General features: G+C 41.3%; 1 protein-coding gene across 3 annotated transcripts in view; it reads left to right on the forward strand.

Annotated features, from left to right (window-relative positions):
* Nucleotides 1–26: 26 nt before the first annotated feature.
* Nucleotides 27–23,082, forward strand: part of SETX (senataxin) — a 26,641-nt gene continuing 3,585 nt past the window's right edge. Inside the window, exons 1-26 of one of the 3 annotated variants that reach the window (XM_015644858.2) lie at nucleotides 27–80; nucleotides 1,081–1,264; nucleotides 1,759–1,830; nucleotides 2,365–2,545; nucleotides 3,809–4,019; nucleotides 4,216–4,325; nucleotides 4,784–5,003; nucleotides 5,144–5,263; nucleotides 5,760–5,931; nucleotides 6,497–6,587; nucleotides 7,033–11,268; nucleotides 12,095–12,194; nucleotides 12,597–12,773; nucleotides 13,372–13,601; nucleotides 14,111–14,278; nucleotides 14,398–14,554; nucleotides 15,388–15,489; nucleotides 15,916–16,028; nucleotides 16,714–16,785; nucleotides 17,047–17,196; nucleotides 17,596–17,703; nucleotides 18,381–18,568; nucleotides 19,204–19,296; nucleotides 19,897–20,061; nucleotides 20,517–20,654; nucleotides 22,969–23,056. In XM_015644858.2, coding sequence (XP_015500344.1) covers nucleotides 2,366–2,545; nucleotides 3,809–4,019; nucleotides 4,216–4,325; nucleotides 4,784–5,003; nucleotides 5,144–5,263; nucleotides 5,760–5,931; nucleotides 6,497–6,587; nucleotides 7,033–11,268; nucleotides 12,095–12,194; nucleotides 12,597–12,773; nucleotides 13,372–13,601; nucleotides 14,111–14,278; nucleotides 14,398–14,554; nucleotides 15,388–15,489; nucleotides 15,916–16,028; nucleotides 16,714–16,785; nucleotides 17,047–17,196; nucleotides 17,596–17,703; nucleotides 18,381–18,568; nucleotides 19,204–19,296; nucleotides 19,897–20,061; nucleotides 20,517–20,654; nucleotides 22,969–23,056 — 7,389 coding nt within the window. In that variant the 5' untranslated portion in view covers nucleotides 27–80; nucleotides 1,081–1,264; nucleotides 1,759–1,830; nucleotide 2,365. Of the gene's footprint in view, nucleotides 81–384; nucleotides 556–1,080; nucleotides 1,265–1,758; nucleotides 1,831–2,364; nucleotides 2,546–3,808; nucleotides 4,020–4,215; nucleotides 4,326–4,783; nucleotides 5,004–5,143; nucleotides 5,264–5,759; nucleotides 5,932–6,496; nucleotides 6,588–7,032; nucleotides 11,269–12,094; nucleotides 12,195–12,596; nucleotides 12,774–13,371; nucleotides 13,602–14,110; nucleotides 14,279–14,397; nucleotides 14,555–15,387; nucleotides 15,490–15,915; nucleotides 16,029–16,713; nucleotides 16,786–17,046; nucleotides 17,197–17,595; nucleotides 17,704–18,380; nucleotides 18,569–19,203; nucleotides 19,297–19,896; nucleotides 20,062–20,516; nucleotides 20,655–22,968; nucleotides 23,057–23,082 lie in introns of those variants that run through there. The other 2 variants (XM_015644856.1, XM_015644857.3) reach the window with 2 other exon arrangements.

The following is a 23,082-nucleotide window of genomic DNA, read 5'->3' on the forward strand; positions in this document are numbered from 1 at the left end:
CGGCCTCAGCTCGGCGGCGGCGGCGGCACCTGGAGGGCCGGGCTGGGCTGGGCCGGGCTGGGCCGAGGGACCGGCGGGAGGTGAGCGGAGCTAGCGATGAGCAAAGGGACCGGCCGCTCGCCAGGCACCGTGTTGGAGTTGGTACCGCCGCCACCGAACCCGCGCTCCTGCCGGACACCCTTTGTGTCGGTCCCTCACGCCGCCTCAGGGCAGGCGCCGCCCCGCCAGGCCGGGTCCCGCTTGGCGGGAAGGGACGGAGGGCACCGGGGAGGGCGGCCGAGGCGAGGGGGGCGCTCGGGTGGAGCTGCCGGGGTGCGCACGGGGCGCTGCAGGGGTTGGGACTGGGATTGCGGTGGGGCTGGGGCTGGCACCGGCTCCAGCCGCGAAACCGAAAGAGTTTTCGGTGCTCGGGCGTTCCATGCGCGGGTGCCGAGGCTCCGCGGCCGGTGCGGGTGTCGGTAGCAGCGTTACAGGGCCCGGTGCAGCTCGCAGCTGGGGTTCGTTCGTGTGCCCGCCCGCTCTCCTTTAAGTGATTTCCTCGCCTAACGGGCATAGGTAAATATTTACGCTTTTTCTGAGTGAAAAGCGTGACAAACATTGTCTCATGCGCATTTGAATGACAGAAGGGATTCTCTTGCAAATCCTACCTATCGCTTCATGAAATGCATTAGTGCAACTATTAACCTAAGTACCAAAGCAGTTCTTAAGTGTGAGCTGAACAGATTTCTGCTGATTTGCTACCTGTAAAAATGTTACAGCAGTTGAGGGTTGGCCTTTTCTCCCAGACAGCGAGTGACAAGAGAGGACAGAGTCTCAAGCAGTGCCAAGGGAGGGTCAGGCTGGGCATCAGGAGCAATTCCTTCACTGAAAGAGTTGTTAAATATTTGAGTATTGGAATGGGCTGCCCAGGGCGGTGGTGGGGTCACCATCTGTGGAAGTGTTCAGCTGGATGTGGCACTCAGTGCTTTGGTCTGGGTGACAAGGTGGTCTTTGGTCACAGGTAGGATTCGGTGATTTCAGAGGTCTTTTCCAGCTGGACTGATTCCGTAATTCAGTGGTTTGGTTTCTGTTTTGCTCTAGATCTTTGAAATACCACCGAGACTTGGTCACCAGGGGTGGATTGCTGAGGAAACGGCTCTGCCCTCTGCACTCAGGATATGTATGGCTGAGGGGCTCAGCCCCTTCCCTGGCTGCAGGGCAGCGCTGTTCTTCCCACCATGTGACCTGGCACACCTGCACAGCAAATAGCTCCTTTTTTTCAAAGGTAAATGCCACAATTGTTGGGTTTTCCCAGTATATGTGTATGTATGAGGAAACTTAATGGCTTGGCTTTATCTACTTTTGTTATGGAGAATAAAAGAAGTAGTTGCCATCTTTCTGTTTGTATAGTTAGTTCAAGAGTTCATGCTTTTGCATTATCTGATGGGGCCTACAGGGAAGCTGGAGGGGGACCCTTCATCAGGAACTGTAGTGATAGAACAAGGGGAGTGGATTGAAACTGACAGAGGCCAGGGTTAGATTGAGTATTAGGAGAAAGTTCTCCCCTCTGAGGGTGCTGAGGCCCTGGCACAGCTTGCCCAGAGAAGCTGTGGCTGCCCCATCCCTGGAAGTGTCCAAGGCCAGGTTGGACAGTTCCTGGAGCACCCTGTGATAGTGGAAGGTGTCCCTGCCCATGGCAGGGAGTGGAATGAGATCAGCTTTAAGGTCCCTTCCAACCCAAACCATTCTGTGATTCCAGTATTCTGTGGAATTTTTCAGACTAGCAGGATCCGAGATGACTCCATTGCTGCTTAGTGAAGGATTTCTGTTTCTAGAGGAAAGCAATCTGTGGTGAGGATTTTAGCACTCTTTCTGTCTATAAAAATAACAAAGACAGGAAAGTTCTGCGTAAATATCCTTTGCTTGTGACAACAGGGATTTGTTGACCTATAAATTTTAGCAAGAGATTAAGGAGAAAAGCTAATTAAGCTGTGCCACTAGACCTAGATTCCAGAGACACTAGTAAAATAATGTAAAGAGCTTTGCATCATAGTTCTGGAAATTGTGCGATGTGTGGGTAAGGAGATTTTTTTATTTTTTTTTAACATAAAATGAGTTTTCACCCTTTCTTTTCCTAGTTTGCGCATTTCACTACTATCCTTTACTTTTGCTCTTTGCTATTCCACAGGCATTTTTTGTGTGATGTCACTTTAATCTGTTTAACTGCATGCACCTGGATGTAGTAAGAACACATGCATGGAGGCTGCTAATGAGTAACTGAAATCCTGATGCTCACCACACTTGAAAATTGGGTCCTGTTGTGGCTGGAAGGGAATATTTTGCCACTTTTTGGCTTTAATTCCTGCTTCTTTTCCCCCCCACCAGAATGAGCACATGCCGATGGTGCACACAGAGTGGTGCTGACACCACCGAGTTCCTGAAGCACTATGCTGCTCACAGGCTTTCCCAGGAAGATTTTGAAGGATCCAATGATGACCTCTCTTACTGCCTGGAGTGTGTGGTTGAATATCACAAAGCAAGGGAAGAATGTCCAAGACTGCATGAGGTAATTAATTAAGAGATTAATTCAGAGGCTTCTGTGGTCCAGCCTCGCTGTAGGGGGAAGGGTTGTGTTTTATTGGGTTTTGGGAATAGGTTGTATTGCTTTTTAACTGTCTGTTTTTCTCATATGGAATTGCAAACTGCTGATTGTAAAACGGAGATCCTCTTGTTTTGCCTATATTCAAATTGGCAAGGACTAAACCAGTAGCTGTTAGTTGCTGACTAGACACTATAGCTTGAACTTCTTTCATGCTGTTGATGGTTTGTCATCTGAAACAAAGAACATCTGCCAGACCAACAGCTCATTTCTTTAATGTATTTTCTCTCTTCTGTTTCTCTTCAGTTATTGGTTTGTTCCTGTTTCTGTTTGCTTTCACTTCTCATTTGTAGTTTTCTCCTGTGTTTGAATTTCAGAGATCAGACCTTGCAAGATTATGCAATTAATCAAAACATTTAAACCTCTTTTGTATTCCTTCCTTACTAATTACTAAAATACCACAATTTATATTTTTGGAGAGCTTATTTTCCCTTCTATGTATGTAAAGTATGTGTTTTTAGCTAATTGGTCATAATACAGATGTCTAAAAGGTTGCTCTAGATTGGTCAGCTAGATTGCTCTGGAGTGCAATTCCATGTGACTGGAAGTTCCATAGACTGGAAATAAGAGAAGCATCTGGACCTACTTCAGGTTCCTTTTTGTGTCCATTTACTGCAGTGAATAAACCTGGTGTCTAATTGAGGTTTGGAGCAGTTACTTAAGATGAGTAATGTTAAGTGAGTGAATCCCTACAAATATCCAGCAGATCAGTTAGTCTCTTTGCATTGTTTATATTCTTTTCCTTCCACTAATTGCAAAATCTGTTAGAAGGCAAGATTTTATAATTGCTTTTCCTATCTTCCTAAATATGATCTTTTCCTGTGTCATGTTTTCCTGTGTATTGGCCATGGGAACAAAGTTTTGTGAATAACCTAAAATAAGTCTTGAAATAAATATGAATATTTAACAGAATTATGAAATTGCATCTGGTTTGAGGGCTGTTCTTTTAAAAATGACTTTGTAGTCTTAACTTTGAAGTGAGAGATTTGTGCTTTGCATAATCAAATTCCATTTCAAAGTTTTAATGTTTTGAACCAGCCATTGAAAGAAACTTTCCAAATAATATTTCAAGTTTTGAAATTGTAATTGAGGTTTCTGTATGTGGTAATAAATGTTCTCAATCACTTTCTGCACAAGTAAACTTGAATGTTGTTTTCCCCTACTGAACAGGACTTGTGGGACTTGGAAACTTCTCGCCTCATTGCCCACATGGAGAAATCCATGAATGAAGAAACAGGAGAAGATGATGAGTTGTTTCTGATTGATGAGCATGGGGAGACACGTCTGTCTGGTTATGTGGGCCCAAATTTTGAGAACAACCTGCGAGTGCCCCTGCTGGAAATACTGAAATACCCATATCTGCTGCTGCACAAGAAAGTCAGTACGTATCTGATTGTGTCCCTCTGGAAGGGAATGGTGGTGTTCCACTGCAGGAGGTGAAAATAAACAGTAATTAATAAACAAATAAACAGTAGTTAAACCAGAAGATCAATTTATATGTTTATTTTGATATTAAATACGCTTTTCTTGCGAGCCTGTAGATTAGCCCTTACTATAACTGGGTCTTACCCTTTTAGGTGAGCTGTGTGTAGAAGTGCTCTGTAGAATGGAACTAAGTCACGACTCCTTTCAGGTCTTTGAGAAATACCCGGGAATTTATCTCTTTTTGGTACACCCACATGAGGTGGTAAGTTCCTTTCTCTGTTCTTCTGAATCCTGGTTTTGTGCACCATATTAATACTGAAGGGATTGAGTGCTGTCTTTGCATGATTTTAGAAAATCTATGTGGTGCATTTATCTATAAATGAAACTTGACATCTGTTACAGTGTGCAGTTCTCTCATTGGAATATCTCGGTCAATAACATGTAAATAATGTAAAATTAGTGCAAAGCAACTGCTACACTGTTGTACATAAATCCCAAGGAATTTTCTTTATAGCTACAACCTTGAGTTTTATCTTCCTTGTCACCAACATTATCTTGTAGGTATATCAAGCTGTTTCTGAGATTATTTTGAAGACTTTTTATTCAGTTCTTTTATTAGTAAAAATATGCCTTTGTCCTATTTGTAACAGCAGTGCTTCCTCTTACAGAATTGTGATTTGTTCTTTTTATTAATATATATCTTTTTGTTTCAATCCTTAGATTCGTCGGTGGGCCATCCTAACAGCAAGGAATTTAGGAAAGGTTGACAGGGATGATTACTACGACCTAGAGGAAGTGTTGACTTGTTTGTTCAAAGTTATTGAGTTGGGGCTTTTTGAGAATCCAGATATTTACAGCTCTTCAATGTTTGAAAAGGGTAAACTCATCCTTCTGCCAGCTCATTTGTATGATACAGCCAACTACAAAAACTATTGGCTGGGTGAGTATTTATGATCAGAAGTGAATTAGTGTAGTCTCCCATATCTAAGCACTTCTTTTGAGTCAGAGCTCTACGATTTCAGAGGTGCTCTCTATTTTTTCAAATATATAAACAGGTTGCTTCTTTTTTTATTTCTGTAGGAATTTGCATGTTGCTGTCAGTGCTGGAAGAACAAGCTATGGACTCTTTATTACTGGGCCCAGACAAACAAAATGATTTTATGCAGTCTATACTTCACACTATGGAGAAAGAAGCAGCTGGTAACTAGTTTTGATACTGAAATTAAGACAGTTTATGACCCATTTTTCATCTTTATCAATTTCCTTGTTAAGTTCTTAGTAGTGTAATGAGACGTTATTTTACCTGAGGCCTGTTTGTCTTCTGAAGGGTGCAGTATTTGGGCAATACTGATAAATACTGATGACATCAAATCTAATCATCATCTAATACAAATACAAAGATGACATCCAGAGTCTGGAGTGGACTCTGGATTAATATTATTTAATATTAATAATGGCCATCCAGACTCCTGTTGATCTAAGACTGCATAAGGAGCAGTGTCTGTGTACAAATGATGGTGCTTGACTTTTTTCATTCCTTTTTCCAGGTTAAAAAGTGCAGTTGCAACTTCCTAGAGTACTTTTCTATTGACATTTTTAAAAAATCATTAAGAACCAGCTCTTTCAATTTCTGCTTAGCCTAAGAATGTCCAGGACTTGCATTTCAACCCCCTCCACTGTTGCTGTTGTGTTTCAGATGATTCCACTGACCCGTTTTGGCCTGCCCTGCACTGTTTCATGGTTATTTTGGATCAGCTCGGGTCTAAAGTTTGGGGTCAGCTGATTGATCCTGTCCAAGCCTTTCAAACCATAATCAACAGTGTGAGCTACAACAATGAAATCAAGAATATTCGCAGTAGCTTTAGGAGGTCAGTTCTTGTCAGTGCTGCTGTAATTTGTGTTGGGGGAGGGAGATGGCAATTAAAAAAATATTGTGTTTCTAACTTCAAGCAAAGAAAAGTTGAAGTAGATTCCCTAAAATGGTGAGGTTCCTTCAAAAAATATATTTTCACTTCTTTTTGCTAACTCTGGTGTCTGTGTTAATCTTGTTAGGATTTTTTATTCCTGAATTGGGAAGACTGTTAACTGTTCTGTGCTTATTTAGTGCTATAACCAACTTGAACTAAAAGTTAATGAGGATTGCCATGTTCAAGGTTTGGTAAATTTATGGCAATTCCTGAATTTTCAGTAGATGGCATTCTGGGCATTCATTCATTTTAGGCAAATCTGTGACTCAATAGAAAGCTTTTTTCCTGAGGCAGTCACTTCCCCCACCTCTTACAACCTGGATAAAACAAGCTCTAGACTTTTAAATATGGTACATTTTCACTGGTATGTTTTATCAGTGACAAGTTCTAATGGTCACTTGGTATCTGGAAAGCAATGTCTGTCCTTTCTTAGGGTTTTAATTGTGTGATTTGTGTTTCTTTTCAGGACAAAATCTGAACCAGAGTCAGACTACGGTGATGACATGATTTCTTGCAGTCAGATTGTTTATAATTATAACACAGAAAAGCCTCAAAAGGTATTAAACCAGTATTTTATATTCCTTTTCTTTGAACTGAGGTTACTGAATGACATTGTCAAGAAACCTTCCGAATGTGGTCGTCTCTTGATGTCAATGTGTTGCATTTATGAAATGTCTTTTAAAAGCTTTCAGTGTGATTTTGATTATCTGAGGTTAATTTATGTCAGCATGACCGTGTCTTTGAATAGTTCACAATGATTTTTAAAGGAACTACTATTTCACAGCAATTTTACAGATAATGCTTTAGGAAATTAGTTCCTTATACATCTATGTGCTCTTTATTTTTTGCATTTTTTAATGACTTAGATTTGGATATAAGAGATGTTGCTATTTAATGAACAAATATATGAAAGAAAGTAACAAAGAATCTTGGCTACAAAGAAGCTGCCATATTGAACTGTGCATATCACTGAGGCTGTTGTGTGGTGAATGTATTTTTCAGGACACTGGCTGGAGGGCTGCCATTTGCCCAGAGTACTGCCCCAACATGTATGAAGATATGCAGACCCTGGCTAACATGCTTCAGTCTGACATTGGCAGAGACATGCGTGTCCATCACAGCACATTCCTCTGGTTCATCCCTTTTGTTCAGTCCCTTATGGATCTCAAGGACTTGGGTGTAGCCTATATAGTAGAGGTCATCCACTACCTCTGCTCAGAAATCAAAGATATCCTCATCGAAAGAATCCAGCAGTGCGACAAAATCTCCGAGTTCTTTCTCCTCATCTTGGTGTCCATTGTTGAGCTGCACAGAAGGAAGAAGTGCCTGCATTTGCTGTGGATCAGCTCCCAGGAGTGGGTGGAGGCGGTGGTGAGGTGTACCACGCTCCCAAGCAGAGCGTTCACTCGGTGCAGCGAGAAGGCGCTGGGGCTGTGTGCGAAGGGCTCGGGTGCAGGGTCTTTCCAGGCCCCCAGCTCGGTGCAGCATGCCTGTGTGCAGCTCATCCGCAGCCTGCTCAAGGAGGGCTACCAGATCGGCCAGCATGCCCTGTGCAAGCAGTACCTGGACAAACTCAACCTCCTCCTGCGGGGAAATCGAGCTGTGGGGTGGCAGCTGAGCAGCCAGGAAACCCAGGAGCTGCAAATGTGTTTAAAACAAGTTATAAGAAGTATAAAAGGCAAAGCACTGAGCACCTCTTTGGTTGGAGGAAGCAGTTCAAACTCAACAGCTTTGCCAACTGGCTCTATAAAGCACGAGAGGAATGCGTGTGATGATGGATACAAGACAAGTGGACATGACAGGGAGGACCTTTATTCCTCATTTGTCACGTCAAAGGAAGGCAGAGATTGTCCAGAGAACCCTTTCCATAGGAGAAAGAATGCCTGGGAAGAGGAATGTAGAGATGCAGGTAGAAGTTCAACATCTTGCACATCCACAGAAGGCCTCTTGATGAATATTAAAAAGGAACATGATGATTTGACAGCTCAGGAATTTGTCTTCCCTCAGAACTCTTCAGCAACAAAAGTATGTGGGAAAGTTCAGGAAAATAGGAGCTATGATCTTGTGCCGGGGAAATGCAATACAGATGATCAATTCTTCAATTCAAACACTCATCCTTCAGATTTCAGGAGAGGCAGAGAGTTTGAAATGAAACACAAAGCAGAACTCAAAACACCACCGTATCTGTGTGCACAAACTCATCTTGATTGCCCCTCTTCAAGGAATTGTAAAAGTTTGCAAGAGACAAGTGCTAACAGTGAGTTCCAGTCCAGACTGGTCCCCACTAAACAGGCATCCAAGGAAGCATCCCTAGATTCCTCTAATTCCTCTAGAAATAAACCTGGTGTGCAGGGGAAGGAAGATGACAGTACTTTGCTTGTAGGGCGTAATGACACCTCACTGAATAAAGTATCAACAGAAGAAAAGTCAGGTTCATCGTTGCTGTCTTCCTTTAAGAGAAACACTAATGTGCAAACTTCAAACCAGGAGCAGCCTAATTTAAATGATTTGGATAAATATGATTGCAAAAATCAATTTTTGGAGACCTCTTGTAGGGATAAAATCCCAACATATGGTTATTTTCCATTGAGCTCTGAAAACAAGAGGAATATGATCAGGCCACTGTCAGTGAAGTGTGAATCAAGTGACAGGTTGTTTGAGTTTTCAGAATATTTCAAGAGGGAAAACAGTTCCATGGGGAAGAAAGAGGAGGATTTTGTGAAGACAGTTTCCAAAGATGACACTTTATCAGACGCCCAGGTTGATAGAGAACTCAGTAAATTATCTTTAGCTGCTTATGCCAAAAGTGTCAATTTTCCTGTTGAATCCAACCAGGAAAGCTCAGTGTACCACAATGTGTCTGAGATTAAAAGGAAAGTGAAAGGTTCTGTAAGATCTTCCAATGAAGGCCAAAGTACCAGGTGTCCCAGTGGTGCAGATGGCCCTAACAATCAAGTCATTGTCATTTCGGACTCTTCTGATGAAGAAAAAAGCATGGCTGAGAAGGAGGAAATAAAAACCAAGAATGAAAATGTATGTGCAGAGCCATCTTCAACTTCCAGCAACGTTTCTGATAGTGACATTAAGAGAGAATCCAAGTCTCCAGGCTCTCCCATGTTACTGGATGACTGCGATTCTCAGTACTTTGAATTTGAAACAGAAGCTGAGGTTTTTTCGGCTTGGCAAGATACTCAAGCGTATGCTGTGGAAACAACTCAGGAGTATAAACAAGATCATGTTTCACCAGCAGCTGAGACAAGTAATTCAGATGACTGCCTGAACAATGACTTAAATGACTGGGGCTATGATCTGTATTACTTTAGTGATGACACCATGGAAGAAGCAACAAGCTCAATAGAAAAGCAGACAGAAGATACTTCTCATCAGAAAGAAGCTGGTGGTACAAAAGAAGTGACTAATTCAACTTTGGAAGAATCAGTTGGAAAGGAAGATGCAAAAGGTCAACTGGAGAAAGGTGCAGACAAAGGTGTTGCTAAAGGCTTCACTCCAGACTCAAAATTGCCTGAACCCACAGCTTCTACATCTCCCATCTCATTAGCTTCAAAGTTGGCCCTTAAGAAAAATAGCACAAGCCCGCAGAAGCCCACAGCAAAATGTAAATCGGCACCGGCTGTTCAGAGAAGTCCTAAAAAACCTCCCGTTGTTAAAACAGCCAAAAATAAACCACTCCAAAGCATGACAGAACGTTCTCAGCCTGGCAGGTCACTGCCTGCTGTGGTTCCTCCAAGGAAGGTTCGGCAGAGTCCTGCTCCATCATCGACTGTGGAAAAGCTTGGCCTGAAGAAGGGCCCCCGCAAGGCATTCGACTTGTCCCAGCCCTCCCTGGAGAGCCTGGCTCAGTTGCGCAGCCACGGCAAAGCTGCAGGCAGGATTGGAGTTGCACAGAAGAAGAGGACCAAACAGATCGAGGCTCAGCGTTTGTCTGTAAAACGTAATAAAAAACTGCTCATCTGCCAAGACCAGAAGTATCCAAGGCAGACAAGGTCCAAAAGAAGTGTGAAAAATCCTGCGGGAAGTTCGGAGAGCAGAAACAAAGTTATCAAAGTGTGTGTGAAACCTGTGGAACAAAAGCCTCAAGGTTTTGAACTGGCAGCTATTAAAGAATCTGTTCAAAACCAAAGGGAGAAAAAAAGAGAAGAGACTGCTTGTCCTTCCACCAGCGAGGGAAAATTTGAGAGCCTCTCTGTGGAGGATATGGCAAGTGCCTCTAAAATGCCTCATTCTTCAGACTGGAACAGAAAATGGGAGGGTAACAGTGTGGTGGTTCCTCCTGTCCCTATGGATTCAAGTCTCTCTTCCACTGCACTTGGAGATGATAAAGATGAGTCTTCAGGAAAAGGTTGCACTGTCCTGCCTGGGGGTGAGATGAAAACATCGAGGCAAAATGGGTGTAAATCAGATGAAAGCAGTGATGAAGGAGATGATAATCTGTTTTTAACCCAGTTAGATCCTGTGGACATGGAGTTATGTTCTCAGGAGGAAAGTGTTCAAGATGCTGCTATAGGTAGTAAGACTCCAGAGGAAATGGATGTTGAGGAAAGCCTTCAGCAGAGTGAACCCTCAGCTGTTGTGAAATGTAAGGACAAAGACTGTATGGAACAGGTGGAAAAGCCTGGAGAATACTGCAGTAAACACCCAGCCACTGACCCAGGGGCAGATCATGTGTTTGCCAAGCCTTCTCTCCCACCACCTAAAACAAGGAAGCCTTCCACTATCAAAATTTTCAGCTCATCAAGTTCTTCACGGAATGCAGCCTTCAGCAAAGATCTTGAAGATGTCAGAAAGTTGCCCCCACCTTCAAAAAACAAAGTGAACGCGTCCAAACCAGTGGTGGTCAGGCCACCACTGTATCCAAAACCAGCACCAGCAGGAAATCCAACATGCAGATCTCCAAGTTTCAGTAATGTACCTCAACCCCTTGGTTCCAGTAATGTTCTCCAGTCACAAAATAGACAGTATGACAATGCTTTAAATATTTACAGAGAGCATGGCCAAGAAACCTACTCCTCTTTTCTTGGTGCTCAGCAGCGTGATTACAGCATTTTTGTTAACCAAGTCTTAAAGTGGACTTATGAAATGTTTGCAAACTTCAGCCTCTTTGGAACTCCGAATAATCTTCTGCAGTCCATAGTAGCCTCTGTTCCTGTCCAATTTCAAGGCTACAATGAGTACTTTAATACATTTTTTCCTTTGATGATGCTCAACGCTTTTGAAACAGTAAGTAGCTTTCTGCCTTTTGGTTTGGTTTGATTTCATCAACACTGATAAACTTTACCAAGAGATTAAAGCCTAGTTTATGTCCCCTGTTTACCTTTGAAAATGTTCAGATACAGATCAGAATAGAGGAATAATTTGGGGTAGATAATCCAAACAGCTGTGTTTAAGACTGGGGGCTACCAGAGTTACTCCCCTCAGTGAAGTGTTTATTTTTCCCTGGGTGCACATCCACAATAAAAGGAGTGGCAAAGGGTGTGGTTCCTCTTTAGCATATAAAGCTCAAAACAAATCTTTAAGAAACTGAGGTCTTTCAATGACAGAGGATAAAAACCCAATGTTTTGGTTTCTGTTGAGAATTTACATGAGAGAATAAGTTAATCCAGGAAGTATTTTTTCCTGTCTTAATTGGTTTATAGTTTAGTAGTGACAAAACACGGTGTTCCTTCAATTAATGTCTGAATGCTTTCAAGTTCAGTCATTGCATCACTTCTATAGAAATAAGGTAGAAAATAAAGTCAGTGCCAGGTTAATAAAGATATTTTAAGGTGACAGTGTGGTCAGGGAAAACTCAGAGTAGTTGTGAAGACCATTAAGAAAGCACATGAAATGGGTGGGTGGCAAGGAAGAACTTTTGTTTGCCCTGTGTATTTATATGTAATGTATATCCTTATGTGGAAGAAAAGAAATGGGTAAGACTCTTGATATATTTACTTGACAGTCTGATAATTTTATTTAATTTCTTTTTTTCGCCCTTTGAGTCATGATAAGCTTTTCTTCTGTTTCACTAAACCCTTCAAAGTATTATTGTTTCCCTTTCAACATGTAGCTGGCACAAGAATGGGTGGAAAATCAAAAAGCGAGAGAGAAAGGTTACTGCTTCTACTTACAGAACTTTTCTGCTGACATGAATACAGCACATTTTACAGGTGAGTTGTTTTTCAGTAAATTCTGGTTTTCAAGTAGATGATGCATTATAATGAGCTGGTACTTAGAGGCGGAGTTTTGTATTTGTTTTAAATATAGAAAGGATTTTGACTTGCTATTCTGCAGAATGCATGTAGGAGAAATATGTATTTTGTAGGGAATTTGTGCCTCCCATCTCTCTCATCTGGGATTTTTTTTTTCAGCTTTGATAGAGTTGTCCTTGACTTGCTCTGTTTTTATACAGTGCTGTGCTCAGGCTTAAGAGTTTATGGAGTTAAAATTATCACCATAATCTTTTGCTATATCCTTTAACAGCTTTAAAAGTTAACAGTACTTCTACAGTCAGAAAATAATTGTAACCATTTTCTTTTCAATGTTTTGATTTTAATTTGTCTTCTGGGTAGCTCATCTACGAGAGAGTGATTTGGCAAGGCAGCTTCATCCGAAGGAGGATGACTTAATCCTTTTGGTGGTCCACAAAGAGAAGGACACTTTTGGGGAAGAAAGTGGGATGGACAGCCACATAGTGAATCATGTTGGCCTTGTGACACGATTTTCTCGTGCATCTGGCTACGCAAATAGTGAGTAACAGGGCTAGAAATAAAACTGGGATCCTTCTTGGTGCCATAAAATGCTCCTTGGTAGCTGGCTCTTGGTAGTTGTAATGTACCACTGGCCTCAGAGGAAATGGAAATATTTTTTCTCTGTAGCAGGTCTGTTCCATGCTAGAAGTTTTGTAAAAATCAGGAGCTGAAGCTGCAGCCCTGCTGTCCATCATTTTTCTAGAACTTCATGTGAAAACAGAAACTATTGATGAGTAAATGCTCTGCACGCTTCTTTAGGATGCTATTGCCAAGGAGATGTGAACTGCCATGAACTTCTGTGGTCTCACTGCCTAAAATTGTCTCTGTCTTTGGGAATTGAAACTGACCCAGAACCTGCCTTATTAAAGCAGTGATCTGAGTCGTTCTACAGAGTACTGGTTTTTTGTTTGGTCTTTCTTTTTTTTTTGGTGGGGGTGGGGAAGTGTTGGGATTTTGCACGAATTCACTGTTGATTCCCTAATAGAAGCATTTTGTTCTGATGAATTCATTGAATGACTCTACTGGAGTATCTTTCAGTTAATGATTTGGATAGTTTTTAAATTAACAACTTGTTTTTCTTATTCTTCTTTAACAGGACAAAAAGAGCAGCAAACTGCCTGTCATCTTACTGTGCAAACCCGAGGCAATTTGTCATTCTTCATCCATAAGCAAGTGAAGTGTGTGGTGGTTGGCTCCCTGGTGACCACACACAGAAAGTTCAAAGGTTTGCTGCTGCTGAGCAGGAGCCCCCTGGCTAAACCCATCATAAATCCAAGTTACAATGACTTCTGTCCCAGAGATCTGCCTGTTGCCTCAGGAAGTGCTGTAAGTCTTGCAGCTGGGGGTGCCAGGGTTAACAGAACAAGCATTTGGGTCCCATGAGTTGTGCAGGTTTGGTTTTTCATGCTGACTTTTGAGATGACCAAGAGAAAATAGCCAAATTTCAAAAGTATTGAGACACTGCCCTCTTCAGTGTTGGCTGCTGGGGTGGGGAGAGGAGTCCGAACTTGCTCAAGTGTTCGTGCTCCATTGTTACAGTAAACTTCAAACTGCTTTCAATTTTCTTTCCCCTTACTGGGGAAGTGTTCAGGAAATAAAACATAGGATTGAAAAGGTATGGTGAAATAAAGGTGTGGGAAGTGAACAAAACCTTTTTTACAATTTCAAGTGAGGATTGGGTGTGGTTCTAGAGCAAACCTATAATCAAAAGCTTCCCTACCCTTCCAGCTTTTGAATTCTACCTAGAGAGGTGAGGACATTCTGAAAGTAGAAGATTGATGTGGGAGGGGTGATCAACATTAATTCATTATTTTTTGCCCTGTCTACTCTTTCAGGCTTCACATATGAATGAATACAATGAAGATCAAAAGAGAGCCATTGAGACAGCTTATGCCATGGTAAAACAACACCCAGGACTTCCCAAGATTTGCCTTATCCATGGACCACCTGGGACAGGAAAGTCAAAAACTATTGTAGGACTCCTGTCCCGTGTTTTGAGAGAAGTAAGTGAACATGGTTATGTGCTGGGATTTGGTTTAGATGAATGTACAGTCTGGTTTCTCAATCTCAAGTGGAAACAATCTAAAGAGCTTGTTTTGGTTTGTTGTTAATTAATCTACAGAACACTAGGAATGAGAAAACAGCTCGGAAAAAAAATTCCAAGATTAAGCCAAACCGTTTTCTAGTTTGTGCACCATCAAATGCTGCTGTTGATGAACTCATGAAAAAGATCATCATTGCATTTAAGGAAAAATGCCAAAACAAACAGGAGCCTTTGGGTATGGTTTGTTTTTAAATTCTGTTTTAATGTTAAATGGGCAAAATCTGGAGGAGAAATGAAGCAGTTGGTCGTGTATTGTACCTGCACACTCCTCTGAGCAGCTTCTTCCTCATGTGGAACACAACTGGTACATCCTCCTACTGTTGTTAACTTCAATGTGCTTTTCTGAAAGGTGTATTATGTGGTTTTTTAATAAATTACACTTTGTTTTATATAGACATTGACCCTTTCCTCATGCTGTTAGTTTAAGTTCATCAGTTTTTAAGTACTTCTTGAGGATTTGAACACAAGTCCCTTGTCTTTATTTTGAGTAAAACTGGACTTTTTTGGGTCTTGGGAAACAGACTGGGGAAAATTTTCATGTGTCAAAGCCTCTTGTTTTACCTCCTCCCAGTTTGTGATTGATACAAAGTAGATGAATTCTGTATAAGAGATTTAGTTTGTGGCAAGGGAAAAATATCTGCATTGTAACTAAATGTTATTTTGGTATTGACTTATTAATTGCATTACTTGGTGGGACTCAGCATTGTCCAAGTTAGGAATTGTGGAAGTTTTAGATAAACCTGAGAATAAGAGGTAGTTTCATAAATTCAAAACAATATTCTTAATGTTAGCCACCACTAAAATGTGGGCAACGTCTTTATGTTTTAGAGTTTGGAATTACTGAGTTTTTTATAGTTGGATTTAAGTACAAGTCAAGTGTTGAAAACTCCAGATAAGTAGAAAAGCCTTGTTTGATATCTGTGATGTTTACATTTTTTAAACTGTCACAGCAAAGCATAGAGACAGTTGGAATAATTTAAAGAGTATTTTAACTGATTTTATTAACAGGAAATTGTGGTGATATCAAATTAGTGCGACTTGGTGCTGAAAAATCAATCAACAATGAGGTCCGGGGATTCAGCCTGGATAAGCAAGTTGAACACAGAATGAGTAAGTAATGTGGAAATCAGACTTGTCTTCAGTCTTCTCTAAGAGCTTGGTGATGTTTTCCACATATGATTATGTGTCCTATAAGAAGGAAGATTTTTCTGCAGTAGTATTTCATAAAACATTGTTTTTCTCAGTCCTAGTGGGGAAGTGGCAGTTTATATATGAGCCAGATTCTAAGGAAAAGAGAAAAAATAAGCAAGGTGACTTTTTTCTTCAGGAAATACAATGTATATATGTTAAACCCATCTTTTTTAAGCAATGCAGCATTTGAGAGCTACAGCTGGAAGCAATTCTCATTGTTTTCATTGTACAAGATAAAATTTCAGTAGAAAATGGGGAAATACAGCAATAAATGCATTTGTCCAATTTGGAGTTACTGTAAATTTTTTCTATTCCTCCTTCATGTTCTCCTTTGGTTTATTACAGAACGAAAGCCGGGTGACTGTGACCAGGACATTCAGAAGAAGAAGGAAGCTCTGGACCAGAAGCTGGACATGCTCTCTCGAGAGCGTGCCATGCACAAATGTGAGAAGAGAGAGGTAGCAAGACAATTTTTAATCCTCTTGGTGTTTTTGTGTTAACACAAAAAGAACTCTGGTTTTTAATGTCACTGTCTCTTCACCTACTTTTTCAACTAATGGAAAAGTTGGTAGCACCATGGAAGGGAATGGAGAACTTTGCATCAGGAATTCTTTTGTTTTTAATTCCAGTATTTTCCACTGATTGGTCTTGCCACTTGTTGCTCTATCAGTCAGTAGTCTTCACTTGGTTCTGTCACCAGTTAGATTTTAATGTAACCATATTTATAAATTGTAATGGTTTAAATTGATTAAATGTTTCAGAGCTCTGGTTTTGTTTCAGTGAGAATAACATTACATTGTTAATACAGATACATTGTGATTGAGATTTTGGAATAGGTGCTGCACTTGAAGTTCTCCATTTTTTTGTCTAAGAATTTGGCATTTATGCCAAATGAGAGATTTCTGGTGGTAAACCATTTCTGAGTTGTACAATTATGTAAGATCTGGTATCATATGTTGCAGTGCTTAGATATGGTCACAGCTTTCCAAGAAACTGATTGGCTTCTTCAGACACATTTGATACTAAAAGACAGTCTTAGCAAGTCCACATTTTTAGGAAATTATTAGGGCTTAGAAGGAAAAAAGGTATATGGGAAATGGGTGGTGCTAAAGGTGATTCCTCTTTAATTTTTCCCCTGTCTAGAGTCAAATGTTAAATGATGAAATTGGCAGACTTGCAAAGGAGAGGCAACAACTCGCTTCTCAGCTAAAGGAGGTAGGAGAATTTATCTCTGATAAACTTCAGATAATGTATTTTTATACTTGGTGGCCTTTAATTGTGGTGAAATTTGGTTTTGATGTAGCTTGCAGCGTTTACAAAGTAGTGGGTAAATGGATCAAGGCCATAAACTGAGTTATGGAAAGGGTGTGAAATTTGGGTGTGCTCTGGCTGCATACTGGGAAAAAGCCTGAACAGGAGCATTCACTGTTGCAGCTAAGGCAGAATTCTAACCAGGGTGTCCTGTTGTGCTTGAAGGTTCGGGGGCACTCCCAGAAAGTGCAGGCAGACATCATCCTGGAGTCTGACATCATCTGCTGCACACTGAGCACCAGCGGGGGGAGCCTGCTGGAATCTGCTTTCTCCCGGCAGGGCCTTGACCCCTTCAGCTGTGTCATCGTGGACGAGGTCAGTGCAGCTGTGGGGAACTGCAGCCTCTTCCACCTCCACACATACCCTGTGCTCTGCTTGGGCAGCTTGGGGCCCTTTGGCTGCTGCTGCAATATTTGTGGGTTGCCTGCCCTGTCCCCAGTAGAACCATGAGGAGAAAGAATAACTTTCAATTGATTCTTTTCCTGACTTGTTTGGTGCTGTAATGGCAGACAGCTTTTATTTAGATCCACACTTGGTTTTTTGCTTTAGAGATTTCCAGATGGTTTGGTTATATTTTTATCTGTTTGGAGAGCTTTGCATATATAATAATAAAATCTGTTTATATTTTTTACTAAAGAGAAGTCTTTTTTTCCTCTTTAATGTACTTCCCTGCTTTGCTTACAACTACTTTTGTCCTGTTTGTATATCCAAAAGGCAGGGCAGTCCTGTGAGGTGGAAACACTGATTCCACTGATCCATCGCTGTAATAAACTTGTCCTCGTTGGAGATCCCAAACAGCTCCCTCCTACTGTCAAATCAGTAGTAAGTCTTCAAGCTCTTGGCTTTTTTCTTGCCATAGAATGGATAAGGTTAAAGAACAGTAGCTATAGAAAATATTTAAAGAGGGGGAAAATGATACATTTCAATGGGGCAATACAAACTTTAAGCTGAGCACTTGGTTTGTGAGGGATGTTGGGTTGTGGCAGGCTCTGTTTTCTCATTTTGGGAACTTCAGTCACTACCCCATTCCTTAAAGAGGATGAAGACTTCCCGTGTTTTTATGGGGACTTCCTGACCCTACAAGTGTTTAAGAATAAATATATAGGAGCACATCCTTGTCTCCAGCACTAAGGGCTGTTTTAAACAGCTGGTAAAAAAAAGGAGGACAACCAGGCTGGCTTCTTTAGAGGTGTAAATCGTCTAGAGGTTTCTTGTTTATTTAACAAGATCCCACCTGGAAAGTCTTGCTTTTCATTATGGTTGATGTTCTTAAAATTTTACAGTGTTGTGAGTCTCAAAGAGAAGTTGTCTTGCTAAATACTACATACAAAAATTCAGATTTGTGCAGGTGGCCTTTACTGAAATAAGGCCAACACACATAGAAAACTGAAGTGCAAGTAGTTGTAATTTTGTCAGTGATTTAGAGGTTTAAAACACCAAATACTTTGACTAGTGGGGAATGGGATCCCAAATGACATCTCCTGTTCTCCCTGTGGCAGAAAGCTCAGCAGTATGGCTATGACCAGTCTCTGATGGCCCGTCTGCAGAGGCACCTGGAGGAGCAAGTGCAGAGGAATGTGCTGTGCAGCCTGCCTGTGGTGCAGCTGACTGTGCAGTACAGGATGCACCCAGATATCTGCCTCTTCCCATCCAACTATGTTTATGGCAGGACTCTAAAAACTGCCAAGTGAGTAGCTCTCTATTCTCCTTTCTGAGCTGAGGGTATCTCAAAGCAATTTTTTCTTGTCAGGGTTTTCTTGTGAGTCTGAAAATGCTTGAGGTTGTGGGAGGGGGAAAGATGGTTAATGGGAGAAAATATGCATTCCATCTCTGTTAGTACTGGGTGTGATAAGTGAGGTAAGATCCCTTGAAATTATGCATACAGAGTGCTAAGTGTTCATTTTCAGTCCTCAATCTATTTGGGCAGCAGGGGAAATTAAGGATTCTGGGGAGGAAAAGAGCTGAAAGTTACAGTCATAAAGTGGTTAAAGTCAGAAATGACCTTTAGTGCCATCAAGCTCAAGTGTCAACCATTTCCACCATTAAATCATGTCCTCACATGCCATATCCACATGATTTTTGAACACTTCAGGAATGGTGAGTCTTAGTTCCCTGGGCAGTATGTTCAATGCTTTACAATCCTTTCTGTGAAAAACATTTCCTTAAATCTAATCCAAACCTCCTTTGGTGAAACTTGAGGCCAGTTCCTGTCTTCCTGAAGAGCTGTGTTTGTTAACTAAACTATGATGTAAATTAATGAAGTGTAAGTTCTTAGAATTTCTTAGTTGTATGGTTGTCAAGTGATAAAAATGTTATTTCTAGGGCAATAGAGGAGAACAGATGTTCTTCAGAGTGGCCATTCCAACCCTACCTGATTTTTGATGTAGCTGATGGTCGTGAGGAGCGAGACAATGAGTAAGTCTGGCATTCTAACTCAGCCAAAATATAGATTTTTCTAAGAATTAATTGCCTGCAGAAGAGTTGTGTTGTCTCCTTTGTGATTCCAATATGCATCAAGTAGCTAGAACTGCATATTCCAGCTGGTAAGATTTAATTTCACAAAAAAACAGATTTTTTCTTAAATCTGAAACTGGTTTTAATCCTGGTTTGACTCACTGTTAGATGCCAGTAAATGCCTGCAGTCTCTCTCTGTTAACTTTAGGAAGAGTTTGAATTCCTGATTTTATCAGTGACTTCCCTTTCCCAGGTGCACACTGAGGAGATGCCAGGAGGTGGCAGGCTCAGTCCTTCCCTTCACCTGTTCTGTAAGGAGAGCACAGCTGGGAGGGGCTGAGGAAATGTGCAAGTGCAGCCTTTCACTGCCTGCACTTCCCAGGCTTGGTAGCCCTTCCTCAGGCTCTGCTTGCCAAGTTTTTTGAGCCTCTGTGTGAAAAAAGCTGCAAAAGTTTAAAACAGGGGCTATGACTCAAAACCACCCAACAAACTGGGCCAAAGCACTGAACTAGAAAGATCTCTCAAAGGTGTTCTGTAATGTTTCCCTTTTGTCCTGTGCAGATCTTACAGCAATCCTCGGGAAGTGAAACTGGTGATGGAGTTAATTAAAACAATTAAAGAAAAAAGGAAGGATCTGGGCCTTCGTCGCATTGGAATAATTACCCCTTACAGTGCACAGAAAAGGAAAATTCAGGAACAACTGGACAGTGTATTCAAGAATAACAGGTAAAGAAACCAAGAGCTTTCAAATGGGCCTTGGCTCTTGCATATTAATCCTTTGTTTATCCTCTTAAATAATGGCAAAAAGTCTCCAACTTCTTTCAGTACTGCTAAAATAAAGGTTGTGCCTTTAAAGGGGACATGTAACCCTTTTCCTTACACCAGGCATGGTTTCCTTGTGCCATTCATAGTTTTTACCCATGTGCTTTGATTATAGTGCTGTTCTGAATAAAGCTGATTTAAAAGAAGCTAAAATTCCATACTGTGTGGACCCAAACAGTTTTTCAGTAATGATCCTGATCTCAGAAAAGTAAATTCAGCTTTAGGCTCGTGTACTGAAGGAGAAACTTACCCTGGGTGATTTGGCACATTAAGGATACTGTTTAGGCTCTTTGCATCAGTGTGTTGCTTAAAAATCCACCTGAGAATTTGCAAGCTGCTCAATTATATTTCTTCAACAGCCCAGGAGAAGTGGACACAGTGGATGCATTCCAGGGCCGAGAGAAGGACTGCATCATCGTGTCCTGTGTGCGGGCTAACAGCTCCGAGGGCTCCACTCTGGCATATGTGCAGGCAAACAGCACCAAAGGATCCATTGGGTATGTGTCCTGCAGGGGTTTGCAGTCCCATTTCCAGGGACACTGTAGAGAAAGTCATATTTGTAATAGGACTGGTTAGAAAGTTACAGGGAACAAGGCATGTCTACCAGTGAGTGAATTAAAGGGTATCTTAGTGCAGGAATTGGTGTCCCTGCTCTGAGGTGTCTGAGCAGGAGGGACAGGGAAATGCTGGTGGTGTGCTCTGCATTATGTGCTGATCCCTTTGCACAGCTCCCTTATCCTGCCACTGCCTGGATTTGGCAGGATTGGCCTTGGGATCTTGGCTCTTTGCATTATTACTTCAGCAGTTACTGTTCTTGTGGCTCTTGGTACACCTTGTAACTTTCTGCATGCTATTCTCAAAATTAAACCCATTTTCTGTGTCTGTTGCTGTCAATGTATGTGAAAGTCTTGTTAATTAGTTGTGTATGTCACTTGGAATATGATGTAGCAGACTTGGATCTGGGATTTGTAGATGAATGTTCTTGTCTTCTAAGCTAGGGGCAGATTAGCAGGGAGTCTTAATTTAGGATTGCAGATTTCTTGATTGTATATGTTGTTTTTTTTCTGTTTGAAACAGAAGGAACTAAACTGAGTGTGCAGTTTAGCCTCAGAGCACTTAGAACAGTTGCTGATTTCTGTAACTTGAGGATCATTTCAGTTAAAAGTGGTAATGAAAATATGAAAGATGCCTTCTTAGAGTTCACTGCATTCTAAGTTAAACTAGGAAAAATGTGGTCACATAAATAAAAACCTTTCTTTCTACACACAAGTATCACTAAGCTGTTTATGTTTCTCTGATACACATTCTCTACAAGAAAAATGGCTTTTAATGGTGCTGATCCACCTTGGGAAGAGAAGGAATCCAAATCTTACAGTAAACAACAATAATGCCTTTTGAAGATTTCTTCATCTGATTGACTGAGTTTAGGAATTGAAGGCAGCTGGAACCTGCCAGTTCTTTTGGCTGACAGTGAGACTTAACCTCTGTCTGCTCCTTCAGCAGGAACTTTCCAGCTTACTGTGTTCATACATTAATAGATAAAGGGTTATATATTCAAGCTGTACCAGTGCAGTGCCTTAGCAGCTGTTCATGCTGATGGCTTGGACACCTCTGTTTCAGGGTCAGGTGTCCTTGGCAAGATGTAGTGGGATATTTGCCACACCCTTACCTATGATCTTGTACCCAGAGTATTTTGTTCTCCAGGGTTGCTAGTTCAGCATTAAATTTACTCTGAAAGCAACTGGGAGAAGAAAACTCTAAGGGATGACAATGGATTTTTTTCCCCCGTCCTTCCTGAGAAAATAATCTTCTTGTCTTTCAGTTGTAAAAGCTGTCAGGAATATTTAGTAGTCTTTCAATGTCCCCCATCGTTTATTTCTCAAGACCTAGAGAACTCTATCTGTGCTGCTGGATCCACTGTGCTGTTTGCTTCCTGCTTCTTCTATTTCTTGCACTGTCCAAATTTTTTGAGGTGACTCTGTGATTTTTGCAGTAGGGTTGTGAATTTGCTGAAGATGAGGTCTCAGTGCAGTGACCACAGAGTCAGGCAGAGATAGTAAAGCTGCTCAAATGAGGCTGGACTTTTGAATTGTGGATTTTATTAGTAAAGAATAAGCTGTGTATTTTGGAAGCTTTTTCTTTAGAGTAGAAATAGTTGATATTAGTCTCACAAACATTTTTTTGAGTTCTGGTAAATGAGTGCTAACAGAAATGAACCTTTGAGAATACACTCAGCATTTGTTTAGGTTTCACTGCCATGGTTTTGAGATCCTTGAAAATGAAATTAGGCAATTTTCCTTCTGCAAGGATATACTCTCCCCTCTTGAAGCATGACAAAGCAAAAATCTGCCTTGATGTGCTTCCAGTGCATGTCACCTTTAAAATAAAATATTCATGTGCAGTATTTCCATAGGGTGTTTTCCCATTAATCATGCCAAATATTATTAATCTATTTCAGTTCAAGTCAAAAAGAAGCTTAAAGTCTTGATAGGTGAAGTGAGGTTGATGTGGAACATTTAAGGAAGCAGTGGTTGGCATTAAGAGGGGATTTGCTCTAAGAAGGGAAACATCAACGGCAAGAGCTGGAAAGAACTGGAATTCCCTGCAAGGAATCAGTGGTGAAAGAAAAAAACCACAATTTATGCTCAGCCTTTCCACATAAGGCCTGAATATGGCATGGGGTCCAGGGATGGGAGGAACTGCTGCTCTTAATATCAGTGACATTTAGTTTTATGTCTTTTTCTCCTCACCCTTTAAACCTTCTTGTGGAAGAAGTCGTTTAGGAGCTTAGTTTTTTGTCTTGTCACTCAGGTTTCTGGCGAGCCTCCAACGACTGAATGTCACCATCACCCGAGCCCGCTTCAGCCTCTTCATCCTGGGCCGGCTGCAGACACTCATGGTAGGTGCAGTGGGCTGCAGACACTC

Source organism: Parus major, chromosome 17, assembly GCF_001522545.3.
Source record: "Parus major isolate Abel chromosome 17, Parus_major1.1, whole genome shotgun sequence".
Lineage (NCBI taxonomy): Eukaryota > Metazoa > Chordata > Aves > Passeriformes > Paridae > Parus > Parus major.